Below are 20070 nucleotides of genomic sequence, written 5' to 3' on the forward strand. Positions count from 1 at the left end.
TGCCGGCTGTGCCACGCAGGGCTGCGGGCACGGCAGGAGGCAGAACAACCCTCCTTTGTGCGCTCCTGTTACTGGGCTCATTGTCAGCACTGAGACAACCGGGAGCGGAGCCGTGTCGAGCAGAGCGGCGGCGATTTCTGCTCCCAGCCGTGCATCAGGCACCGGTTATAGGTTATAGGTTCTAGAAAGGCTGGGGCTGCGGGAAGCTGTCTGTAGCGTTCACCTTCCCAGGATGGCTTTGTGGTTTTGGGCTCAGGGCTGTATGTGCTCCATGTGGCTGGAGTTTCACCTGTGCTGTTGTTTCCTCTCCAACGATGTCCCCTGGCACCATTGCAGCAAGAGAAGCTGCTGCGGAGAGGAGGGTGGAAGCCCTCCGTGCGCCCCACAAACCAGGCTGTGAGCGTCCTGTGACCAAGGAGGAGGCAAAGAAATGAGAAGGGAGGCAGGATGCATCGTCATTCCCCACTTACAGCTGGGGAAGGCGAGGCATGCGGAGACAGCTGGGGTGGGAGCCAGCCTCGAGCGCTTGCTGCGGGGTCATTTTTCCTCCCAAGGCTTCCCTTGATCAGTAGACGTGAGAAGAGAGGGCAGCGAACTCCTGGCTGCTGTAATCACCTTCCTGGCGCACTGCATTTGTTGTAATCATGGGAGCCAGTACAGGAGAGAGAAAAATTGTGACACGAGGGTGGATGGACTCCCTGGAGACCCAAGGTTTCCTTTCCAATCATGCCCAGCGCGGTCTCTGCCTTGGATGATGGGCTTGCCGTTTGCTACAGGGCTCCCGTAGATTAATAGGAATTGATTGCACTCCCTCCCCTGCAGGACCACGACCTCCTGGCGGGGGCTTTGTTTCCTGCGTGGCAGGGAAATGTCAGGGCCCCCGCGTAGCAGAGCTCAGCAACGGGAGGCAAATGTGCAGGAGGAGAGCTGGCCTCGCTCTCTCCCCTCACTTCTCCCCTTTTTGGTTGTCATCGCTGCAAAGAGCCACACGGGAAAGGGTCCAGGTGGCCTGTCCCAGGGGCTCCCAGGATGCGGCCCCCTCTCTGCAGGGCTGCGCTGGTTCTCAGAGCAGCTCTGGCCATCCAAACCGATGTTTCTTGGTGCTTGGGCTGTGCTCTGCTCCGTGGCATCCCTCCCAGGGAGGGAGCGGCTGGGAGCTCGTTACCCCAGGGAGGAATTTGTGCCGACAGCTGAGCAGCCGGGGAGACCTCGCTGTGGTGGTCAGGGGCTGGTATCCTTCCCTGCCCCTCTGCCCTCACCCCGCTGGGATTCCCAGCTGCTGCAGCAAATTCGGCATCGCCCCGATGTCTGCTGGAGTTGTCCCCGAGGCCAGCTGCGGTTTCTGCCTGACTCCCAGCCTTGAATCTCTCCCTGTTCCCTTCAGCACCCCTCCAAGGACCTGGCTTTGGCCCTGTAAGGCCATGAGAGCAGAGGAGGAGGAGGAGGAGGAGGAGGAGGAGGAGGAGGAGGTGTCCCACGGAGGAGCCGCTCTTGCACCGCTTCTCCCTGCCCTCCCTCTGCTCTGGGGCTCGTGCCAGGAGCGAAGTGGGTTCGGCTCCTGCTGCTCCACGGAGAGGGCTCGAGGGCTGCTCTGCTGAGCTCTTGGTCGCTCCGACTTCGTGCTCCAGGCCTTGGATGTGAGCAGGGGCACGTATTCATCTGGTGCCTCGGCGCGGTGTTTGCTTGGCCCTCTCGCCACACGCAGCGCTGCACGATAGCCGTGTTTGCAGAGCAAATAGGGCTCCACCAGCAGAATTCCCCATCTCCCCGATACTCGCGGGAGCAGCGAATCCACGCTACCCAATAGCTAGGGGCAGGGGCTGGAACTGCTGAATGGGGCTGTTCATTTTGCCTTGTAAACACAACTGGTAATCTCGGGGGTTTGAAAAAAGCAGACGATTCCCTCCAAGCCTTCCACCTTTTCAGCTGGGAAACGAGGGCAGGAGTTTGTTAAAAACGGCAACAAAAAAAAAAAAAAAAAAAAAAAAAAGAAAAAAGGGAGAGAGAGACTTATTTGTGAGTAGCAGTAAAGTGGTTGTGGCTTGAAAGCCCTGCTTCCGAGCCTCTGCAATGCGCTGCAGGAGGAAGGGGAGAGCTCCACATGCTGAAGATGGTTTGTCTGTGCCGAAAATACCTGCCCCTCGGCTTCCCAGCGGAGAGCCAGGGGGGTTTGCTGTGCAAATGCAGGAGATTCGTGGGGAGAGTCGCAGCCCGAGTGCCTGTGGGAATAGCTCACCAAAAACCAGCAAGCAGTCGGTGCTAGAGCAGTGAAGGTGGCTCTGAACGCGGCGTTTAAGGAGTTGTTAACATCTCATCTCGAGCATGTGATTAGCTTCCCTGGCGGGACTCGGCTTTGGGTGCTTTGAAGTGTTTTAGCCAAGTATTTACTATCTGACTGTCTTACAGTAAATGCAGATCATTCATGCGGCTGGCTTTAATCCCCGGTTCTTGGCCAAAGTCCAGGCTGAGTGATTTCATTTCTGCCTGTCGGTGCCTAAATTCCTCGTTGCCATTTTAGATCGCTTCTCCCCTGCGTGCCCCGCTGCGCCACGTCGTGTTTCGGCATGTCGGCTGCCTTCCTCCATCCCCAAGGTGCCTCTGGCCAGGGGCCGTCCTCATTCCCGGGGAGCCTGGAGAGCCTCGGGGCTGTAAAACGAGTGATCTCATCGCCCTGCTTACCAAGTGTCACTTTCGCAGCAAGCCACTAAGTGCCCCTGCTTCCTTTAGTGCCCTGCTGCTAAAATTCAGGGCAAACAGGCAGCCGCGAGCAACAATTCCTTGCAAATCCGTGCCGTGGGAGCAGGCTGCACGGCTCCCTTTAGCTGTGAAGGGGATGCCCTCTCCCAAAACCTTCTCCTAAAGCAACGCAGCCGCAGGTTACCCCCTCCCCAGGGGGGGACAGAGCCCCTTGCACCCCATGGGGTGCTCCTGCCCGTGCGGTGTGCGTGCACCCAGGCAGGACGTGGGATGCCACCGCTGCTGGAGGGGGGCCGAATCCCAGCCGTGGGGCACCTGCATCCGAGCGGCCCTGTGGTGACAGAGCAAACTCCTCTCCGGCAGGCGTGGAAGGCTAAGAATAGAATGAACCCATAAAATCCACCTGACAAATGCCTCGACCCCATCGGCAGATGCCAAGCAGGTCCAGGGCTGCCTGGAAAGAACAGCCCCAATTAGACGGAGCCGTAAAGATAACGAGCGCGGGGCAGGCTCGCGCAGAGCAGCAGAGGTAGCTGCCGCTCCCGGTGCTATTTTTGCCCCCACCCCACTTCCTCTCCAAGGAGGTTTATATTTAGCAGCCTGGAGCTAAACGATGGCAGGGAGGGGAAGGATTCAGAGCAATCTGGAGCACAAATTTGTCAGTGCTAAGGTGCTTGCCTTCTAGCTATTCGCGCTGCTAAGAGGGAGGAGATGGAAAGACCCCTTGCGCTCTTTCCCTTGTTTTATTCCATGCATCTTCCCCAGTCCTGGACTCTAGGGCCCTTCTGGAGGCCGTGGGGTTCCCTGGAGGGCGAAGCTCATGCCCAGCACATTTCCTGACCTTTTGGACCCCCTTGCAGCTTGTTCTGACCATCCTGTGCCTCTCCTTCCAGGGCAGCGCTTTGTCCCCATCACAGTGGGGTGACCGCTGCCATCGGGCACGGCGGGTGTGCTAGGGGGGTGCAGCAGCCCCTAGTCCCAGGAGGGTGCCCCTGCCGAAGGAAGGGGCTGCAGAACCCAAAGCTGCCCGTGGTGGCTGTGTGTGAGGTGTAGGGGAGGTGGCAGCGGGGTGAGCAGCGCCCTTGCGTGCGCCTGTGCAAGGGTGGCTCAGGGTGCTGCCAGCCTGCAGTTCGTGAGCTCAGCCTTCAGCAGAGGTGTGAGGAAACTTGTGGATGCTCTCATTTTGAAAGAATAATCATTGAGACTAGCTGGAGGTAAACGTGGGGAGTTTGTTTTTTTTTTGTTGTTTGTTTGAGCCTGTGGTGTAGCTGCTGGGAGCAGCACGGATTCCCCCTGCTCCCTGCCTGGTAACCGGGGGCTGTAACACCACAGGAGCATCTGCACTTTGTCCAGTTCCTTGGGTGCCTCTGTCACCAGTGGCATTTCCACTCACCGGCAGTGCTTAAGGGTAAAACTTGCCCAGTTTGCAAGGTGAGGAGCTGGATCAGAGCCCTGGGCTCAGCAAGCGGTCTCCAAAGGTTTGCCTTCCCTTCAGGAGGAGCAAGGCTGCTCGGAGGCTTTATTGTTGGCCATGAGAAAAGCACCAGCGCGGAGACTTTGCTAATGCAGCATTCATTAGCGTCAGCATCTTGCTGTCAAAGCCTGCTCCTGTAGAGCTGAGAAAAACATTTAAATGTCTGAGGCCCGGAGTGGATGCGTCTGGCATCCTCCTCGCTCACTTTGCAACTCAAAGCAGCCTCAGGCCTCTCTTCCAACCCCCAGCCAAATACCCCCGCATATGCAAGCACCGAGGGCCTTCAGCTTTAGGGTTTTGCATCCCTGAGGCTGGGAGGTGAGCGGGGTGCTCGAGGGGAGCGGGTCCCCAGCGTTCAGGTGCATCCCGCGGATAATCCCAAGGATTTTCGGGGGATTGCGCCCGCCGCAGGAGGCCGTGCCTCGCAGCCGAGCGTGGCAGCCACGCCAGCCGTGTTTATGTTGCTGACGGTAATCTTTTAAGCCTTCAGATGCAGGCATGTCAGCCCAAGTGTTCCCGTCGCCCTGGCGACACGATGCATTGGCTGGGGATGCTGCGGCTGAGCGCATCCGTCTGGAATGCGACCGCGGCTTCGGGCTCCTGGCCCGGAGGGGGCTGGGGGCTGCTGGGCTCACAGGGGGTGGGGTGCGGGAAGGAGCCCCCCTTTGGGTAGCTCTGGGTGCCCGTCAGGTCCCAAGGGCTGATTTCTCACTTAAAATCCCCCCTCGGGCTGCTGGGTGAGGAGAGTAGCATTAAAAGAGTGCGGCGCGGTCAAATGGAAACACCCTGGGAGATGGGTTGGGGTCTGCGAGGGCTGGTTGGGGGCGAGACCGATGTCGGCACCTCTGGGGAGCAATGGCCATTTGCCAGGTCTGTGCTTGGCAGGAGGAACAAGTCCTGAACGTGCTGGTGCCACGGAGGGCAAGGTGGAGATGCCCAGAGCCCCCTCAGCCCGCTCGTGGGGCTGCTCAGGCACAGCACGCTTCACCATGTGTCCCTGGAGGGTTTTCTTTGTTTAAGGGGTTTATTGCTCTAATCAGATCTCCAGCTAAGGAGATTCCAGCGCCTGTACCGGATCTGAGTCAAGGAAGAGCTTGTGAGCAAGCCGAGCTCGGAGCACCTCCCTGGGCAGGGACCCCCCTGCTGGTCCTGGCTGCCCCCAGCACCCTGCTGCTGGCTCAGGGGGGGGGTTGTGCAAGGACAGAGCAGGGAGATGAGACCTGGGAAGGTGCCTTTTCTCTCGCTGCTTATTCTTTTTTCCTGCTTTCCTTCTGCTTTTGCCGCGTTTTTCCCCGTTCCAGGCATTCCTGGAGTTTCCAAGCGCGCTCTTAAGGCATGCCCCGCGCTGACAGCCGTGACTCAGTGTCCACAGCTCTGCCCTGGGCTCATCTCTGAAAATTAGCTCAGAAAAAGCCCCGTGCACCTCCTGACCGCAGGCAGCTCCCGGTGACACGAGGTTCCTGATTCCCCTGGTGGCTCCGGCGCAGAGGATGCCCGGGGATCCCAGTGGGAGCACACAGCTCTGGGTGCTGCCGTCCCCGATGCCTGGGGGGGCTGCGGGTCTGTCCCCCCCCCCCAGCACCCCGCAGCCAGCTCCGTCCCCTTCCCCGCAGGGCTCTGCCGTCCCTCAGGGCACGAGGTAAAATGAACAAGATGAAAAACTTCAAGCGGAGGTTCTCGCTCTCGGTCCCTCGGACGGAGACCATCGAGGAGTCGCTGACGGAGTTCACGGAGCAGTTCAACCAGCTCAACAACCAGAGGAACGAAGGTAGGGAGCCCCCGGCCCCCGGCGCGTGGAAAGCCGCTGCCCCTTTGTCTGCGCTCCTCTCCCCATCCACGCGGCAGGATTAGCAGCACCTGGTTATTAAACCTGATCTGTGGAGAGATTTCTGCCTGCGCAGGGCGAGCCTCGAGGAGGGACAGGTATTTGCACAGCGCCCAGAGGAATGACACCCCTGTGGTTAAGGTGGAAGAGCGTGAAAGCGTTGGGATCTCCTCCTGCCCACCCCAAAGTGACCCCACTGCTGCCAGCACCCGCTGCCACCAAATCCTGAGACCTCGCTGCCTGTCCACAGGGCTCCTGGGGTGCACCTGGGGCTCGCTGAGCTTCCTCCTAGCCCCACAGCCTTCTCCTTTGGGGTGCAGGAGATTCTGAGGGCTGGGAGCCCGGCGGTGCTCGGCCCTTCCCCAAGCGGTGCTGGGGCAGGCTGGGCTGGCTCCTGCGGGCACAGCATGGGAGAGGCTGCTGCCTCCCAGCAAAAAACAGCTCTGTCCGGGCCAGCCCGTTCATGTGCTGCTGCCCTGGGCTCCGCTCGGGTCACGTCCACATTTTATTTTATTTTTTTAATTTTTTTTTCCCCTTGCCCTGCAGCCACAATTGCTAGCAACTTGTGCTGCAAGCAGGGGCCGAGGCCGTGATGTAATTGCCTGGCACTCGCGGCTGGCCCAGCAGGGAGGGCTCGTCTGTGCCAGCGAGCCTGCTTCAGAAGGCAAGATGCAGAAACCTGATGCAGAGCTGCCTTTCCTCATCCCTGCCCCTCCTGGCACCCCTCGTGCCCCTCCAGATACCCCAGGCACCCTCAGCATCACCCCTCCGCAGCCTCCTTCCCTGCTCCTCATGCACGCACGCCACCCCTCACACCCTAGCAAGCAGCCGGGGCTATAATTAGACTTGAGCCCTTAATTAGATGCGCAGAAGCCGTGAGGATAAAAACGGTGCGGGGCTAAGAAAGCGCCGGGCGCTGACAGCTGCTGCTGCTGCTGCCTCCCTCGGGGCTCCTCGGCTCTGGGATGGCTGAGCCCGGGCTCGTTATCTCCATCGTGCCAGCTGAGGCTGTCGGGGAGGCGATTTCCCCATCCTGCTGCTGTAACCCCTGAGTTTTCCTGGGGTGTAAACAGCCCCCAGGGGTCACCCCCACGGCACCCTCAGTCCCACTGCTGTGGGTGTTTTTGGAGAGCCCCGGTAACCACGTCTGTCTGAGGCATCTCCTGGTTGTTTTGTGCCCCCCTCCTCGTGGCCGGGGGGGGGGGCTGGTGGGGATGCTTTGGTTGTGTAGGGGAGCAGGATCACTTTGGGGGTGCTGGAGGGGATGAGAACGGGGTTTATGTGCAAGCTGCTCCTCTGTGGGGTTTGCTTGGGGGGCTTGGAGCTCGTGGGAGCTGCCTGGGCTGGAGGGGGGCACACGAAGGGTGCTGCTCACAGCAGGCATCAGCCCCTTGGGGAGTCCTTTGCAGGTTTTATTTCCCCCCCCAGCATCAGAAATCACAGGTTATCAGCACTCGGGGGTCACAGAGTCACGGAGGACAAGGCGAGGACACCACCAGGGTCTGTGGTGGGGTCCCCAACCCCATTCTCCCCAGCCTCCAGTTCCCACAACCTCGCTGCCAGTTAGGAAGCCGATAAAAGGGGGTCCGAGAGAAGCAGAGCCAGCAAATGGAAAAGCAAACAAACAGCTTTCCGGCACGGGCACATCCCGTCATGGGCAATGTCACCTTGGCAGAGCCCAGAGGGAAAGGGTGCTGGGCTCAGAGCTCTGGTATCCCACTGGGACCTCCTGCGTGCCCCAACCCCATTGTGCCTCTGCTCTGGGCCCCACCACAGCCTCTGCTTGGGTGGAGGAAAGGTTTTGGGTTATGGAGAGCCCAGGCTGGACCCTGGGCAGTGTCTGAACCTCAACAAGAGCCAGCACCATCTCTGCATCAACCTCGCCGTGGCTGCTCCAGCTCCCCTGGAGGCTGAAGGCAGGGGGATTTGGCTTCCCTCCTGCCCTTCCCCAGGCACTCTCTGTGCTTCGGATCTGCAGAGGCGTTGGGCCTGGCTTTGATAAGGGCTGGTGGTGCTCAGCAGCAGCTCGTGCCCGTGCCCAGAGCTGTTTTGCCCCAGAACAGCCACGGCCCGGTCCGTGCTCTGAGGCCAAAAAAGGGCTGCGGAGCCGGCATGACTCCCAGCTCAAATGGCATAAATCAGAGCCAAAATTTGGCCTCTGGAGCGCACGGCCACAAAGAAGTGAGGATGAGGGGGAGGAAGGAGGATGAATAAGCCCAGATCTGCCTCAAGAGCGCAACAGAGCTTTGAAAAGGGTTCACACTTAGCAAAGTAATTAAAAGTTATAAGTCAGGGAAGGAGTGAAGGGTTCTGGCCCCTTTCCTTGGGAGATCAAAGCTTGTTTTGGCAGAGACAGTGTTTAAATATATTTATTTAAAAAAAAAAAAGGCAGGAGGCTCGTCAAAGGCAGCCGCTGTGTCTGCGGTCTCGCTTTAATTTGCTTTGATATCCCATGCAGCCTCATTATTCGCAGGGTGCCAGGGCTCACTGCAAGCCACGTGAAACGCCGAGCAGAACCAGACAGGCCCTCGGTTTGCTGGCCCACAGCCCCACATCCCCTCCCGTGAGCACCCGGAGAGGTCCTGGGCACCCAGGGCAACCTGTGGGACCTGGGGTCAGGGAAACTTTTAGGGCTGGGCTGGCACATCCAGCCTGCCCCTGGCCCCAGGGCACCATTCCCTTCATCTCCACGAGTTCTGGGTGTAGTTTTAGGTGTTGTTTTCATCTTCTGGTAGTTTTCAGGGTTTTTTTTGTGTCCTGTTGCCCTGCACATGCACTGGGAGGCCGGTTTGTTATTCTGCCTTTGGGTTTTGCCTCGGATGCTTTCATGGATGAAGAGCTGGTGGGCTGCTGGTTCAGACAGACCTTGCACCTTTTGGGGACAGGCTGCAACTTTTAGCAGGACTTTGGGCTTGAGGAACCAGCACAAATTCTCCCAAACTATCTTTTAAAGTGGGATTAGTTGAACTCCGTTTGGTCAGACGTTAAGTGGCCTTTGGTTTTCTTTCAGATAATTTGCTTAGGAGGCGAACAAGTTCAAAAGCTTTGATCCAGTTTAATTGATCCACACTAATTCTGTACCCATGCTTAATTCAGGGTAGGTTTCCTAGCTGCTCCTGCGCAGGCAGATGGCCAGAAAGGGACAGGGACTGGAGCCCTGCAGCAGTGTCTCTGTGCCTCCCTGCCCACCGCTACAAAACCTCCTGGCACGGTTTCAGGTGCTGGGGGGTCCCCTGGCATGGGCTGCACCCCTCCTGTGGGTGCGGGCTGTTTGTAGAGGGCACCCCGCATCCCTCAGCTCGCAGGTCCCCTTCTTCCCCGTGCCCGTGGCAGGAAACCACATCTTTTCCCGGGTCACTTGCCTGCCACCTCGCATCCATCAGATGAGCAGCATGCGGCCAGGTCCCGGCCCTCCCTCGCCCGTCCTCAGCAGTGAGATCATCGCTGGCTGCCCGAGCACGCCGCGATCGGCCGCCCAAATCTGCGCTAGGCATAGCGGGAGGGATGCTCTGTGCAGCCTACAGAGAGCTGCCTTCTCCATCCCAGTATGCCCAGTTAGAGCTGCCTTTTCCATCCCAGAACTCCCAGTTCTACCTCCTCCGTCCCAGTACACCCAGTTGGTGTTGCCTCCCCATGGATCAGGGAACCCGCTTCCTACCAGCCGGCCGTTAATTACTGAGTGAGGAGCTTTGAGTGCAAGCCTCAAACCGGAGGCCAGAGGGAGCTCAGTGGCTTATTTTGTTCCGATTTCTTGCTCCTTTCAGGGTTTCTTGGGCTTGCTGAGGTTTCACACCCGGAGTCCCTAGAGGAGAGTGATTTTTCTGAGTTGGTTTGGTTTTCAAGAGGGCTTTTGTGTTTCTCAGGGTGATGGCACATCTCGCTAAGTGTTTTGTTTTGCAATAAACAACCGCCAGATCCAGAGCCGTGGTCAGGCACCTAGGTGTCCCTATAGCACGTTGTGTTTTGTCTAAGGTGACGTTAGTGAGGATAAGGCTGGGAAGCTGAGATGAATGCTGGCCCATGCACCAGGAGCCTGTAGCAAGCAGCAGGTATTGCCTCTGGGTGTGGAGACAGCAAAGGATTTTCCTGCGGCCCTGGAGCATCTCTGGATCTCCCTGCCCTGCTCCCTTTTCTTCAAGACAAGGGCTGTTGTGGTACTTCTGCCACTCCAGCAGCTCTCTGTCCTTTCTCTTTGTCCTCAGACCTGGCTCAAGGGCACCTGCAGCTGGAGCACCTGGGCAGGGACTTCCGAGCCGACACGGCCCCCATCTCCCCCTCCGAGGTGGAAGGCCAGTCCCCGATGGCCGTGCGCTACCGCAACAACAACCAGCGCCGCTTCTCCATGGAGGCAAGTGCTGCTGGGGGGCAGGAGGGATGGGGGCAGCTCTGGCTGTCACCTGCCTGCTGGCTGGAAGGGCCAGTGCTCGATTCGTGGGGATCTGGTGGGCTCAGAGCCCTGATGCCCTTGCTCAGCATGTCCATGGTACTGGACAAAGCCCCAAGCGCATCCCCATGCACACACCTTCCCTCTTCCCCTGACCAAGGGTCCCACGGGTGTCCCTATTTCTTTGCCATTGATATCGGCTCTGGATAGAGGGTGCTGCCCCTTGGAAGTCTCTTTTGTCAGGTGCTTTCATCACCTACTCTCTTGCCCCTCTCTGCAGGATGTCAGCAAGCGCCTCTCCCTGCCCATGGACATCCGCCTGCCCCCCGAGTTCTTGCAGAAGCTGCAGATGGAGAGCCCGGAGTTCCCCAAACCCCTCAGCAGGATGTCCCGGCGGGCTTCCCTCGTAAGTCTCCGTGTGCAGAGCAAGCAGTGCTGGCACAGCACCTTGCTTTGTGCATGCAGCACCCACCCTGTGCACATCCCCCCGTGCAAGCTCCCTTGCACCGACACACACACACACCGAAAATCCCTCTCTGCGCACTCCCAGCAATACGTTCCCATGTAACCCATGCACATTTGCCCCTGTGCATATGCACGCACTCATCCTTTCCTCGTGCCACCCCTACACGTGCAAATCCAGGCGCTGCTGTGCAGATCCCCAGGCCCGTGCATTCCTTCACCCAGCTCTGCGCACACCTGGCGCCCTTCCAGGGGGAGGAGGTGGAAACCTCCTGCAGTGCCACGAACGCTGGAGCCTCTGCTGGTTGAAATGCAAATGCTGATAAATAATGAATTAGCCTTTGCATTCATGCTGGCATTTCAGTTTCTTTTTCTGCAGAGCATCAGCATACGTAGGCACAAAAACCTGGTGTCCTGTTGGCAAACGTGCAAGCACGCGTCCAGTGGCGAGGTGTTGGCAGGTGTCTTCCGATCTGGTGTGCCTGTCGTGGGGAGGGAGGAGAGCATGGCAGGGGTTGTTATTTAAGCTTCAGGAGCTAGGATCTGCCCTGGGCTTTGAGCCTGTAGTGCTGGGAGCCATCCCCTGCCTTGGCACGTGAACGACCCGGACTAACCGAGGGGTCTGTGCGCCCGCAGAGAAGTGCAGAGTGAGGGGTCTGCTGGGAGCGAAACCTGAAGCCCTTGCCTTGCGGTGGTTGCCCTTTCTTTCACTGGGTACAGGAGAGTAGGTCCCAGCAATACATTAACGAGTCACTGTTCCAAACGGGGAAATGTCCCTTTCACGCTCGATTTGAGGAGCAGAGAAGTGAGGGGAGTTGCAGTACAGGGCAGCACGTAGGAAAGCGCTCAAGAAAAGGTCTGGGTGCTGGCGGCAGGATCCCACCGGGCTTCTCCAACAGAAAGGGCATCGTCAGCTCCTTACGATCTGTGGAGGTGTTCTGATGGATCTCATGCTCGCCTGCACCGCTTCTGCAGGACACAAATCCACGTCATGCAGGCACCTGCCTTGATCAGTCTGCCCCCAAATCAATCATGACCCCACGGCCTTGGAGACTCATCCTTCCCTGGATGAGATCCCTCCCAGGGGTGTTTTCCTTTCTCTCTTACAGTCGGATATCGGGTTCGGGAAGCTGGAGACCTATGTTAAACTGGACAAACTGGGAGAGGTAAGGAGATGCTGAACCCTCACCAAGGTTTTAAGTTAGGTTAAAAGGACTGTAGAAGGGCAGAATGGAGCCAAATATCTTTAATACCTTGCACTGTTTAGACCAAGTCTTGCTGTGGACTTGAACCCTTTAGCTTCAAATTACCCTTCCTACAAATGGTACAGGCTATATCACCATCGTGCCACCCCAATAAATGGCCCGTGTGCCCTCCATTTCCCCCCTCTCCCCCAGGGCACTTACGCCACCGTCTTCAAGGGGCGCAGCAAGCTGACAGAAAACCTCGTTGCGCTGAAGGAGATCCGCCTGGAGCACGAGGAAGGGGCGCCTTGCACGGCCATCCGGGAAGGTGAGGGCGTGGGGGGCTCTCCCTCGTCACAGCCCTGGTGAACAGTGCTGGGTCCCGGGCTGGCTCCGTGTGGGCGGACTCGGGGACGTCCCACCGGCATGGTGCCCTGGTCCTGCTGCCCCAAACCCACCTCTTCTTCCCCCAGTGTCACTGCTGAAGAACCTCAAGCACGCCAACATCGTCACCCTGCACGACATCATCCACACGGAGCGCTCCCTCACCCTCGTCTTCGAGTACCTGGTGGGTCCTGGCGGGCGCTGCGCTCCTGCGGGCGGGTAGCGGGGCGCAGGGGATGGAGAGGCCGATGGGTGCTTCTCGTTGCAGGACAACGACCTCAAACAGTACCTCGATAACTGCGGGAACCTGATGAATGTGCACAACGTGAAGGTGAGCCAGGCCTGGATGTCTCCTCAAGGTGTCTCCAGCTTCCAGGGGTCTTCCCCGGCCACAAGGCTGGGAGTCGCTCGGCCTCTCGGTGCCTGTGCCCCCAGGGCTGAGCGCCAACCCCTTCTGCCCCTGCAGATCTTCATGTTCCAGCTGCTGCGGGGCCTGGCCTACTGCCACGGGAGGAAGATCCTGCACCGAGACCTCAAGCCCCAGAACCTGCTCATCAATGAGAGGGGAGAGCTCAAGCTGGCTGACTTCGGTCGGTGGGCAGGGGAGAGGCAGAGGCCGGGTGGTCTCCAGCAGCAGCTTGGAGCGGGGAGGGATGGGGGGGACCCTCATGAGCAGCTCAGAGCCCCCACATGATGCTGCATGTGCTCCTGAAGCTGGCTCTGCCTGGCTGCTGCTTTCTACCTGGTTGAGTTCGAGGCGTCTCTGGGGAAAACGCGGCCCCGCAGGAAGGCGCCGCTCCCTCATGCCCACCCCTCTCATCCTCAGGGCTGGCCAGAGCCAAGTCGGTGCCCACCAAAACCTACTCCAACGAGGTGGTCACGCTGTGGTACCGGCCCCCCGACGTCCTGCTGGGCTCCACGGAGTACTCCACGCCCATCGACATGTGGTGAGCCACGGCTGCCAGCCGAGGGTCCCCAGGGGCTCCGAGCCCCCAGCCGGGCGTTCCCATCCCGCTGGTGGTGCGGTGCCGCACGGGCCCACGGCGTTGGGTGTCCCAAAGGGTGGTGGGCTCTCCTTGAGTGTTCTGCATCCCCTGGGGCTCCTCGCTGTCCCTGTCAGAGCTGATTTCCCCCCCCCAGCAGCCCCAGCCCTCGTTATGGGGCATCCTTGGGGCTTCTCTCTCCCTAACGCCACCGCTCCTGCTGCGCTTTAGGGGTGTTGGCTGCATCCACTACGAGATGGTCACCGGCCGGCCGATGTTCCCCGGCTCCACGGTGAAGGAAGAGCTGCACTTGATCTTCAGGCTGTTGGGTGAGTCTGCTGCTCTTTCCCAAACGCCCACTTGAGGGCAGCGGCTGACTGCGCCAGCGGGGCCGGGGCGCAGCGTCGGCCGCCCGGGGGAGCTGGCACGGCGCTGCCGGCCGGGGGGCTGCCGTGGTTCTTGGCCCCACAGCCGGTGAGCACGACAGGTTCCCCTCTTTCCCCCTCCCAGGAACCCCAACAGAAGACACGTGGCCGGGAATAACATCCAACGAGGAGTTTAAGGCTTACAACTTCACGCAGTACCGAGCCCAGCCGCTCATAAATCACGCCCCAAGGTACCTCCCGCAGCACCCGCGCGGAGGGCACGGTGGGGTTGCAGGGGATGTAAACGGGAGCTGGGGACGCCGCTGTCAGCTCCTCGATGTGCTGCTGGCAGCAGCCGAATGCAGCCACGTGCTGGAGGTGCCAGCTGCCCCGTGTCCCCTGCAGGGACTCTGACGACGTGTCCTGGGTGCAGTAATGCTCCACTTTTTTTTTCTTCCTTTCCTCAGGCTGGAATCAGAAGGCATTGACTTGCTGATGAACCTCCTTCTGGTAAGTGTTAGAGAGGCCCAGGTGGCTGGCGAGGGGTTCTGGTGGAGCAAAGTGCTCCAGCTGCCCTCGTGCTGATTTCGGATAAAGGCAGGAGAGGGGCTGCGAGTGCAGAACGAGCCCTGCCCGTACAGCAGCAGCCTGGTGGATGCTGTCCCAAACCACTTCCCATCAGGGTGCTGAGCCAGCCTTCGCCCGCTGTCCTCTGGCACACAAACCAGATAGGTGTGATGTGGGCAGTGCACTCCCATGGTCACACCGTGTGTGGTGTCCCTTGTGCCCGTGCCAGTGGCACTGGTGACCCTCTGCGTGCCCCAGTGGTGTGCACAGCGCTTGGACGCACCGGCACCCAGGCAGCACATCAACCTGCTTAGGTGCACACCTCGCACGGGTGTGTGCACAGCGTATGGTGCACACCCCACCAAATGCCATTTTGCACGCGTGGTGTGAATGTAACCGCCTGTTCTCTGGGGCTTTCTGCAGTACGAAGCCAAGAGCCGGATTTCGGCGGAGGCAGCCCTGAGGCACCCTTACTTCAAGAGCCTGGGCGAGAGGGTGCACCTCCTGCCCGACAGTAAGTGCGCACTGCCCTCGGCCCCGGGGGACGTGGAGCAAGGTGGCTGCGGCGCCTGAGCTGGTGGTTTGCAGCCTGAGGTGGTTGTTTGCAGCCTGGGGGCTGTGGTTGGCAGCCTGGGGACTGCGGTTTGCAGCCTGAGGGTGGTGGTTTGCAGCCAGGGCTTTTCGGTTGCCACTCGCCTTTTCTTGCTCGGAGGAGCCGAGCGCTGCTGCAGCAGGGTGGGGTGGGAGCCTGGGGGCTGCGAGAACAAGAAATGTTTTGGGGCAGGGTGACTTAGAGCAGGGGTGAGCCCAAGAGGAAGGCTCTGTGGAGGCGCGGCGCTGCGCTGCCATCCCTCCTGCTCCCCCCATCCCATCAGCTGGCCGGACTTACCCCTCTCTCTCTGCCCCCTCTGCCCAGATGTCTCCATCTTCTCCCTGAAGGAGATCCAGCTTCAGAAGGACCCTGGCTACCGAGGCTCAGCCTTTCAGCAGTCAGGTAGGTCTGGGAAAATGGCACTGACTCCACTCCTGGATGGCACCACAGGCCGTGCTGGCACCGGGGTTACTCCCAGTGGGTACCCACGTAAGAGAAAACCAAACCTGCTCCCTGCTTTAGTCTACAAGTTACCTCTGAGGCATCCTCACTCATCACCTGTTAGTACCAAAGTCACCCCTGGGTGCTCCTGGGGCGCAGCTCCCTCTTCTACATGGCCTTAGGCTCAGAACCCACAGAGCACCGCAGGGCTCGGTGCCCCCCGAGCACCGCTCACGTCTGACCTGTCTGACCCTCGTCTCTCTGTCTTCCTCAGCCCGAGGGAAGAACAGGCGGCAGAGCATATTTTAAACCCGGACCTCGTGTTCCCCTTGTCACCATGGAGATCAGAGCACTGAGAAAGGAGACAGCAACACGCTCCCACCCGCCCCACCGCAGCACTGCCGACCCCAGCAGGACGATGCTGATGAAGCGCCCTTGGCCGCAGGCTCTCCCCGCCTGCCCCCACAGCCCACAGCAGCCGCTGTTGGTGGACCCGGGGCCTTTTCCCCCCCTTGTTCTCACGTTGCCCCTGTCGGATGCGAGCTGCCACCCTCCCTGCGGGTGCTGCAGTGAGCAGCTGCCCTGGCATTGCCCAGGATCGTGCCCTGCCCCGGGGGAGCCGCTCACTGCCTGCGGGGCTGAGCTGGGCACAGGGAGGTTTGGTGAGCAGAGGGTGGTGTCTGCAAAGCTGCATCGTGTTCGGCCCAGGCAGGCATTTGTGAAGATGTACCTTTGCTCAGACAACCTGCTCTGCATCCCCGGGCACCAGAGAGACTGCAGCTGAAGCCCGAGCCCCGGAGCCCCCTCCTCCTGCGCCCTTGCCTCTGCCTGCGCAACCCCTTCCTCACTGCCCATCTTCGGTACCTGGATCCTGGCAAGTGGGGAGCAGCTGGAGCAGAGGGGCTTCCACCGGCATCCCCCTGTCCTTGCAACCACCGCATTCCCCAGTTTGGCCACCAGGACGGGACCCCATCCCCAGCGCCGTCTCAGGAGCGCGTCTGCCCCCGTACCAGCGCTGAGCCCCGCGGCGGAGCCGAGCCGCGCAGCCTCGCCGCACCCAAGCGTTGCGCACACCCACCGCAGTGCTTTTCTACCCGGAGGAAGGGGGAGAGGTGCCAAACCTCCCACAGCTCAGCTGTGGGGACCAGAAATAGACCCGGGGAGAAGCAAATCATCCCTCGAACCTTCTTGCCTGGCCTCGCCGTGCGTAGCCAGCACCACCTCGCAGCAGCCCTTGGCTCAGGCGGCCGCCGCGGGACCGAGGTGCGTGTGGAGATGTGAGCGCGCTCGGCTGGCCGAGGGCTGCTCCTGGTGCCAAACGGAGCACAGCAGGAGCCTGCCAAACCCAGCCCGAGCGAGGGAGCCCTGCTGCACCTCTCCCTGCAGCCTGCCACCAGCCTGAGATGTCTACAGGTGTGCAAGCACTGCAGGAAGTCTCCCCTGTTTAATATCCACGTCCCTTTTGTGGCTCTCCCGGATGATCGTTCCTCCCACCCACGGGTCCTGCAGCCCTTGGACACGGCTGGGACTCTCTGGTGGGTGCTGTGACTGGTGCTGGGCCTGGCGGGACGTGCCCATGTCCAAACCTGCCACCCTGCCAGGGAGGGCAGTGCTCTGGGGACGCTGACTGCCGCACGCCGCTGCTTCCCCACCGAGCTCTCGGAGCTCTCTTTCCTTTCCACTCTGCCATGCGTGCGGGATTTCTTCTGTGATCCTCTGCGAATGCAAAGCGTGAGGATAAAGGAGGAGACCCCGGGGCTTCCGGAGGCGCCTCCTCCCCGTGCCAGTGCTTGCTGCGACACCCCCTGCGCTCCCCCCATCAGACCAAAGCTGTTAAGTCGGGTTTGTCCTAGACAAGCATCCAGACGTCTGCATTGTTTGAGGTTTGCCCATCCCTGCTCGGTTCCCTTCTCGGTATGTCCAGCATACAGCAGGCTGAATAGTTCATTAATTGTTTCCATTTGATAGGGAAGAGCATGAATAGCCATCAGCCACCAGTGACGCATTTCGCCCTGATGTGAGGGCAGGGCTTTGCCTGGTTTCCTACACCCTGCTCCTGCTGCAAGGGGCTCGTCGGTAGCGAGCCTCGCAGAGGGAGATGTTGGCTGGAGGAAGTCTCAACTCTCACGCTGTCACCTTTTCTTTCACGAAGGCATTTATGTGGAAGTTTCCTCTGCATGGAAGGGATCCGTGGTGCAGAACTGCCAGCTCCTGCCCCAAAATTGGCCGCTCAACTGGTGGCCAGCTCACAGACACCGCGTCCCCAGTGCCCCTGCCTGCGGGTGCTGGTGCACCCAGGTCCCTGAGCACAATCAGAGCTAGGGAGAAGCAGCCCTCTCCTCCTGCTCTCGGGAACCCCATTCAAGATGTGCTTGACCTGTCTTCAGGCAGTTTTCTTGCCTGCAAGCTGAGCCCCTGGGAAATGGGTCCCAGCAGCGCGTTCCCCATAGGACAGGCATCTCGCCGAGCGGCAAGGTCACCCAGGGCAGCAGCTGGAGGGAAAGGTTGGGAAAAGCCCAGCACTGACCGTAGACAGGGCTGCCTTATCTGGGATCAGATAACGAAGACAAAGGGCCTTCTAGCTGCTGTTTATCCTTTCACAGCCTTTGCCTTTCCTCCTACAAATCCTCCCCAGAGGAGCTCTTTGTGTGGAGGCGCTGTTATTTATTAGCCCCGCGCGCGCTGCTAGCAGCCCAAATTTCAGATAACCCCTTTTGTCCCGCTGCCTTCAGAGGGTATTTCGTTCCGATTCAGGAGGACGATAGCGTGCGTAAATATTTGGTGCCCCGCCGAGCAAGGTTTGAGTTATGAGCGCCCGCCGCTGCCCTGCCCGCACGTGGCGGCCACTGCGTGATGCCCACGCTCCTGCCATGTGCTACCCACTGCCAGGCAGCCAAATCCCCTCCAGGAGAGGGGTCGCAGTCCCCCCAAGGGCAGAGGGGGTCTGGTTGGGTTTATGAGGCCGGAGAGCCCCTAGGGTCCCAGGGGGGGACCTGCAGTGCTCGCCCCCTCCTGCCGCAGCTCCCCGCGGGCAGCCCTTCCCTGCGCTGGGAGCGCCAGGCGGCTCCGGAGATGGATGTTTAAAGTAGCGCTGATGAAAATGCTGGGAATGTCTGTGGCTCGCTGGAATTTTTGTCATTTTGTGGGTTCTCCCGGCCGCCGCTTTGCAGAGTAGCTGGCACCCGTCGCCGATTGGGAGTTTTGACAAAAGGAAGCTGTTGTTTTGTCTTCCAGACATTTTTTTCCTTGCATTTTTTTTTTTTTTTTTTTTTTTTACCAGTTATTGTGGAAAATGGAGTTTTGGCTGCGCTCTCGGGAAAGAGCCTGTTATTGCATCTCTCCAGCTGATAGCTGGTTAAAGGAACATAAGTAATGTGCAAAGCAAGGTCCATGTTACAGGGCAGCAGTAAAGCTCCCGGCGGCGCGGCTGCATGTCACTCTCCACACACACGCTCACGCCTTTCCTGGCCCTGCCCTTTGCAGATCTATAGCAAGATTTTAAATAACAAACCTGCATTGTATCGTGGAGGCTAAGAACAAAATAAGGGGATTTTTTCCTCTCCCTTACACACGATGAAAAAAAAAATAAAAATAACAAGGCCATTTTCCCAAGCTTCTCACGTTTTTTTTTCTTTGATTTTTTTTTTTTTTTTCCCATGGCTTATCGTCGGTCGGGAGCTGGGCTGGCGTAAAGCAGGAGCCCAGAGCTCCCAGGGGCTGGAAAGGCACAGGCAGGTGGGAGAATGGCACTGGGCACGAAAGCTGTGACGCCTGCTTTTTGCTCTCCTCATCGCCTGCCTTCGTCCTCTGCACCGCGCTTGTCCTCCCGCAGGAGAAGTCGACCCAAGTGGCCAGGATCCGCGTACTGTGAATGTTCTCTGGTGTGATTCATCTGCAGAATACCGATAATATATTTAACTCGTGTTGTACAAACAAAAGATGCGTTTTAAAAGAAGTGATTTTAAAGATTTATTCCAAAAGAAGCAATGATTTTTTTTTTTTTATATATAGAAAGTTTTTTCTGGAATAAATGGAGAGGTGAAAAAAGAAAAAAGAAAAAAAAAGAATAAAGGACTGTATCCATCTATCAATCTTGTGTCTGAACATTTTCTACAAAGACCTCGATTTTTGTATTTCAGACGTGACATAGACTATTTTGTGATGTGCTCATTTTCTTGCTAAGGCTTCTATTACGGTTGTATTGTGAATGCTCCAAAGCCAAGCTTGAAAAATAAACTTTATTGAGTACAGGGGAGTTTTGTACGGGATATAATTTTTCTCTTTCTCTCTCTCTCTCTCTTCTTTTTTTTTTTTTTTAGGGGAAGGGTCTGCTTTGGTTTTGGGATTCAGCTGGGTGACCCCAATGCCTGGGGCACACATGGGTGGCAGGGGAGCTGCAGCCGAACGGCCCGGGCTGGTGCTGAGTTAACCCCAAAGGAGTTTCCCTCTATGTGACATTTGCAGGAAGCTGAAATGCGGCACCATAGGAACTTGTGCGCAATAAGAAATGTTTCTGTTGTCCCTTATGTGGATCCTAATGCCCTAGACAAATATTGCCTAGACAAATAAGTTAATCAAATAAACCACAGGGCAGCTGTGCCCAGCCCATGGCTGCAAAGTGACTCAAGGGCAGAACCAAGGAAGGGACAAGGGAGACCTGTTTCCCACTGTTCTGGCAGCTAAAAATCCCCAAGATCAGGGCTACCCAGCAC

The 20070-nt window shown here is 58.7% G+C and overlaps 1 protein-coding gene across 2 annotated transcripts in view; it reads left to right on the plus strand.

Moving 5' to 3' along the window:
* The window catches only part of CDK18 (cyclin dependent kinase 18), a 33164-nt gene extending 13553 nt beyond the window's left edge, over positions 1–19611 (plus strand). The window contains exons 2-16 of one of the 2 annotated variants that reach the window (XM_082778424.1): positions 5785–5939; positions 10199–10344; positions 10661–10786; positions 11952–12008; positions 12240–12354; positions 12500–12594; positions 12679–12741; positions 12877–13000; positions 13237–13357; positions 13625–13722; positions 13904–14009; positions 14226–14268; positions 14749–14839; positions 15242–15319; positions 15633–19611. In XM_082778424.1, coding sequence (XP_082634550.1) covers positions 5816–5939; positions 10199–10344; positions 10661–10786; positions 11952–12008; positions 12240–12354; positions 12500–12594; positions 12679–12741; positions 12877–13000; positions 13237–13357; positions 13625–13722; positions 13904–14009; positions 14226–14268; positions 14749–14839; positions 15242–15319; positions 15633–15667 — 1422 coding nt within the window. In that variant the 5' untranslated portion in view covers positions 5785–5815 and the 3' untranslated portion in view covers positions 15668–19611. Of the gene's footprint in view, positions 1–5784; positions 5940–6034; positions 6095–10198; positions 10345–10660; positions 10787–11951; positions 12009–12239; positions 12355–12499; positions 12595–12678; positions 12742–12876; positions 13001–13236; positions 13358–13624; positions 13723–13903; positions 14010–14225; positions 14269–14748; positions 14840–15241; positions 15320–15632 lie in introns of those variants that run through there. The other variant, XM_082778425.1, reaches the window with a different exon arrangement.
* Positions 19612–20070: the final 459 nt, after the last annotated feature.

The sequence above is a fragment of the Aythya marila genome (assembly GCF_965140915.1).
Source record: "Aythya marila genome assembly, chromosome: 24".
Lineage (NCBI taxonomy): Eukaryota > Metazoa > Chordata > Aves > Anseriformes > Anatidae > Aythya > Aythya marila.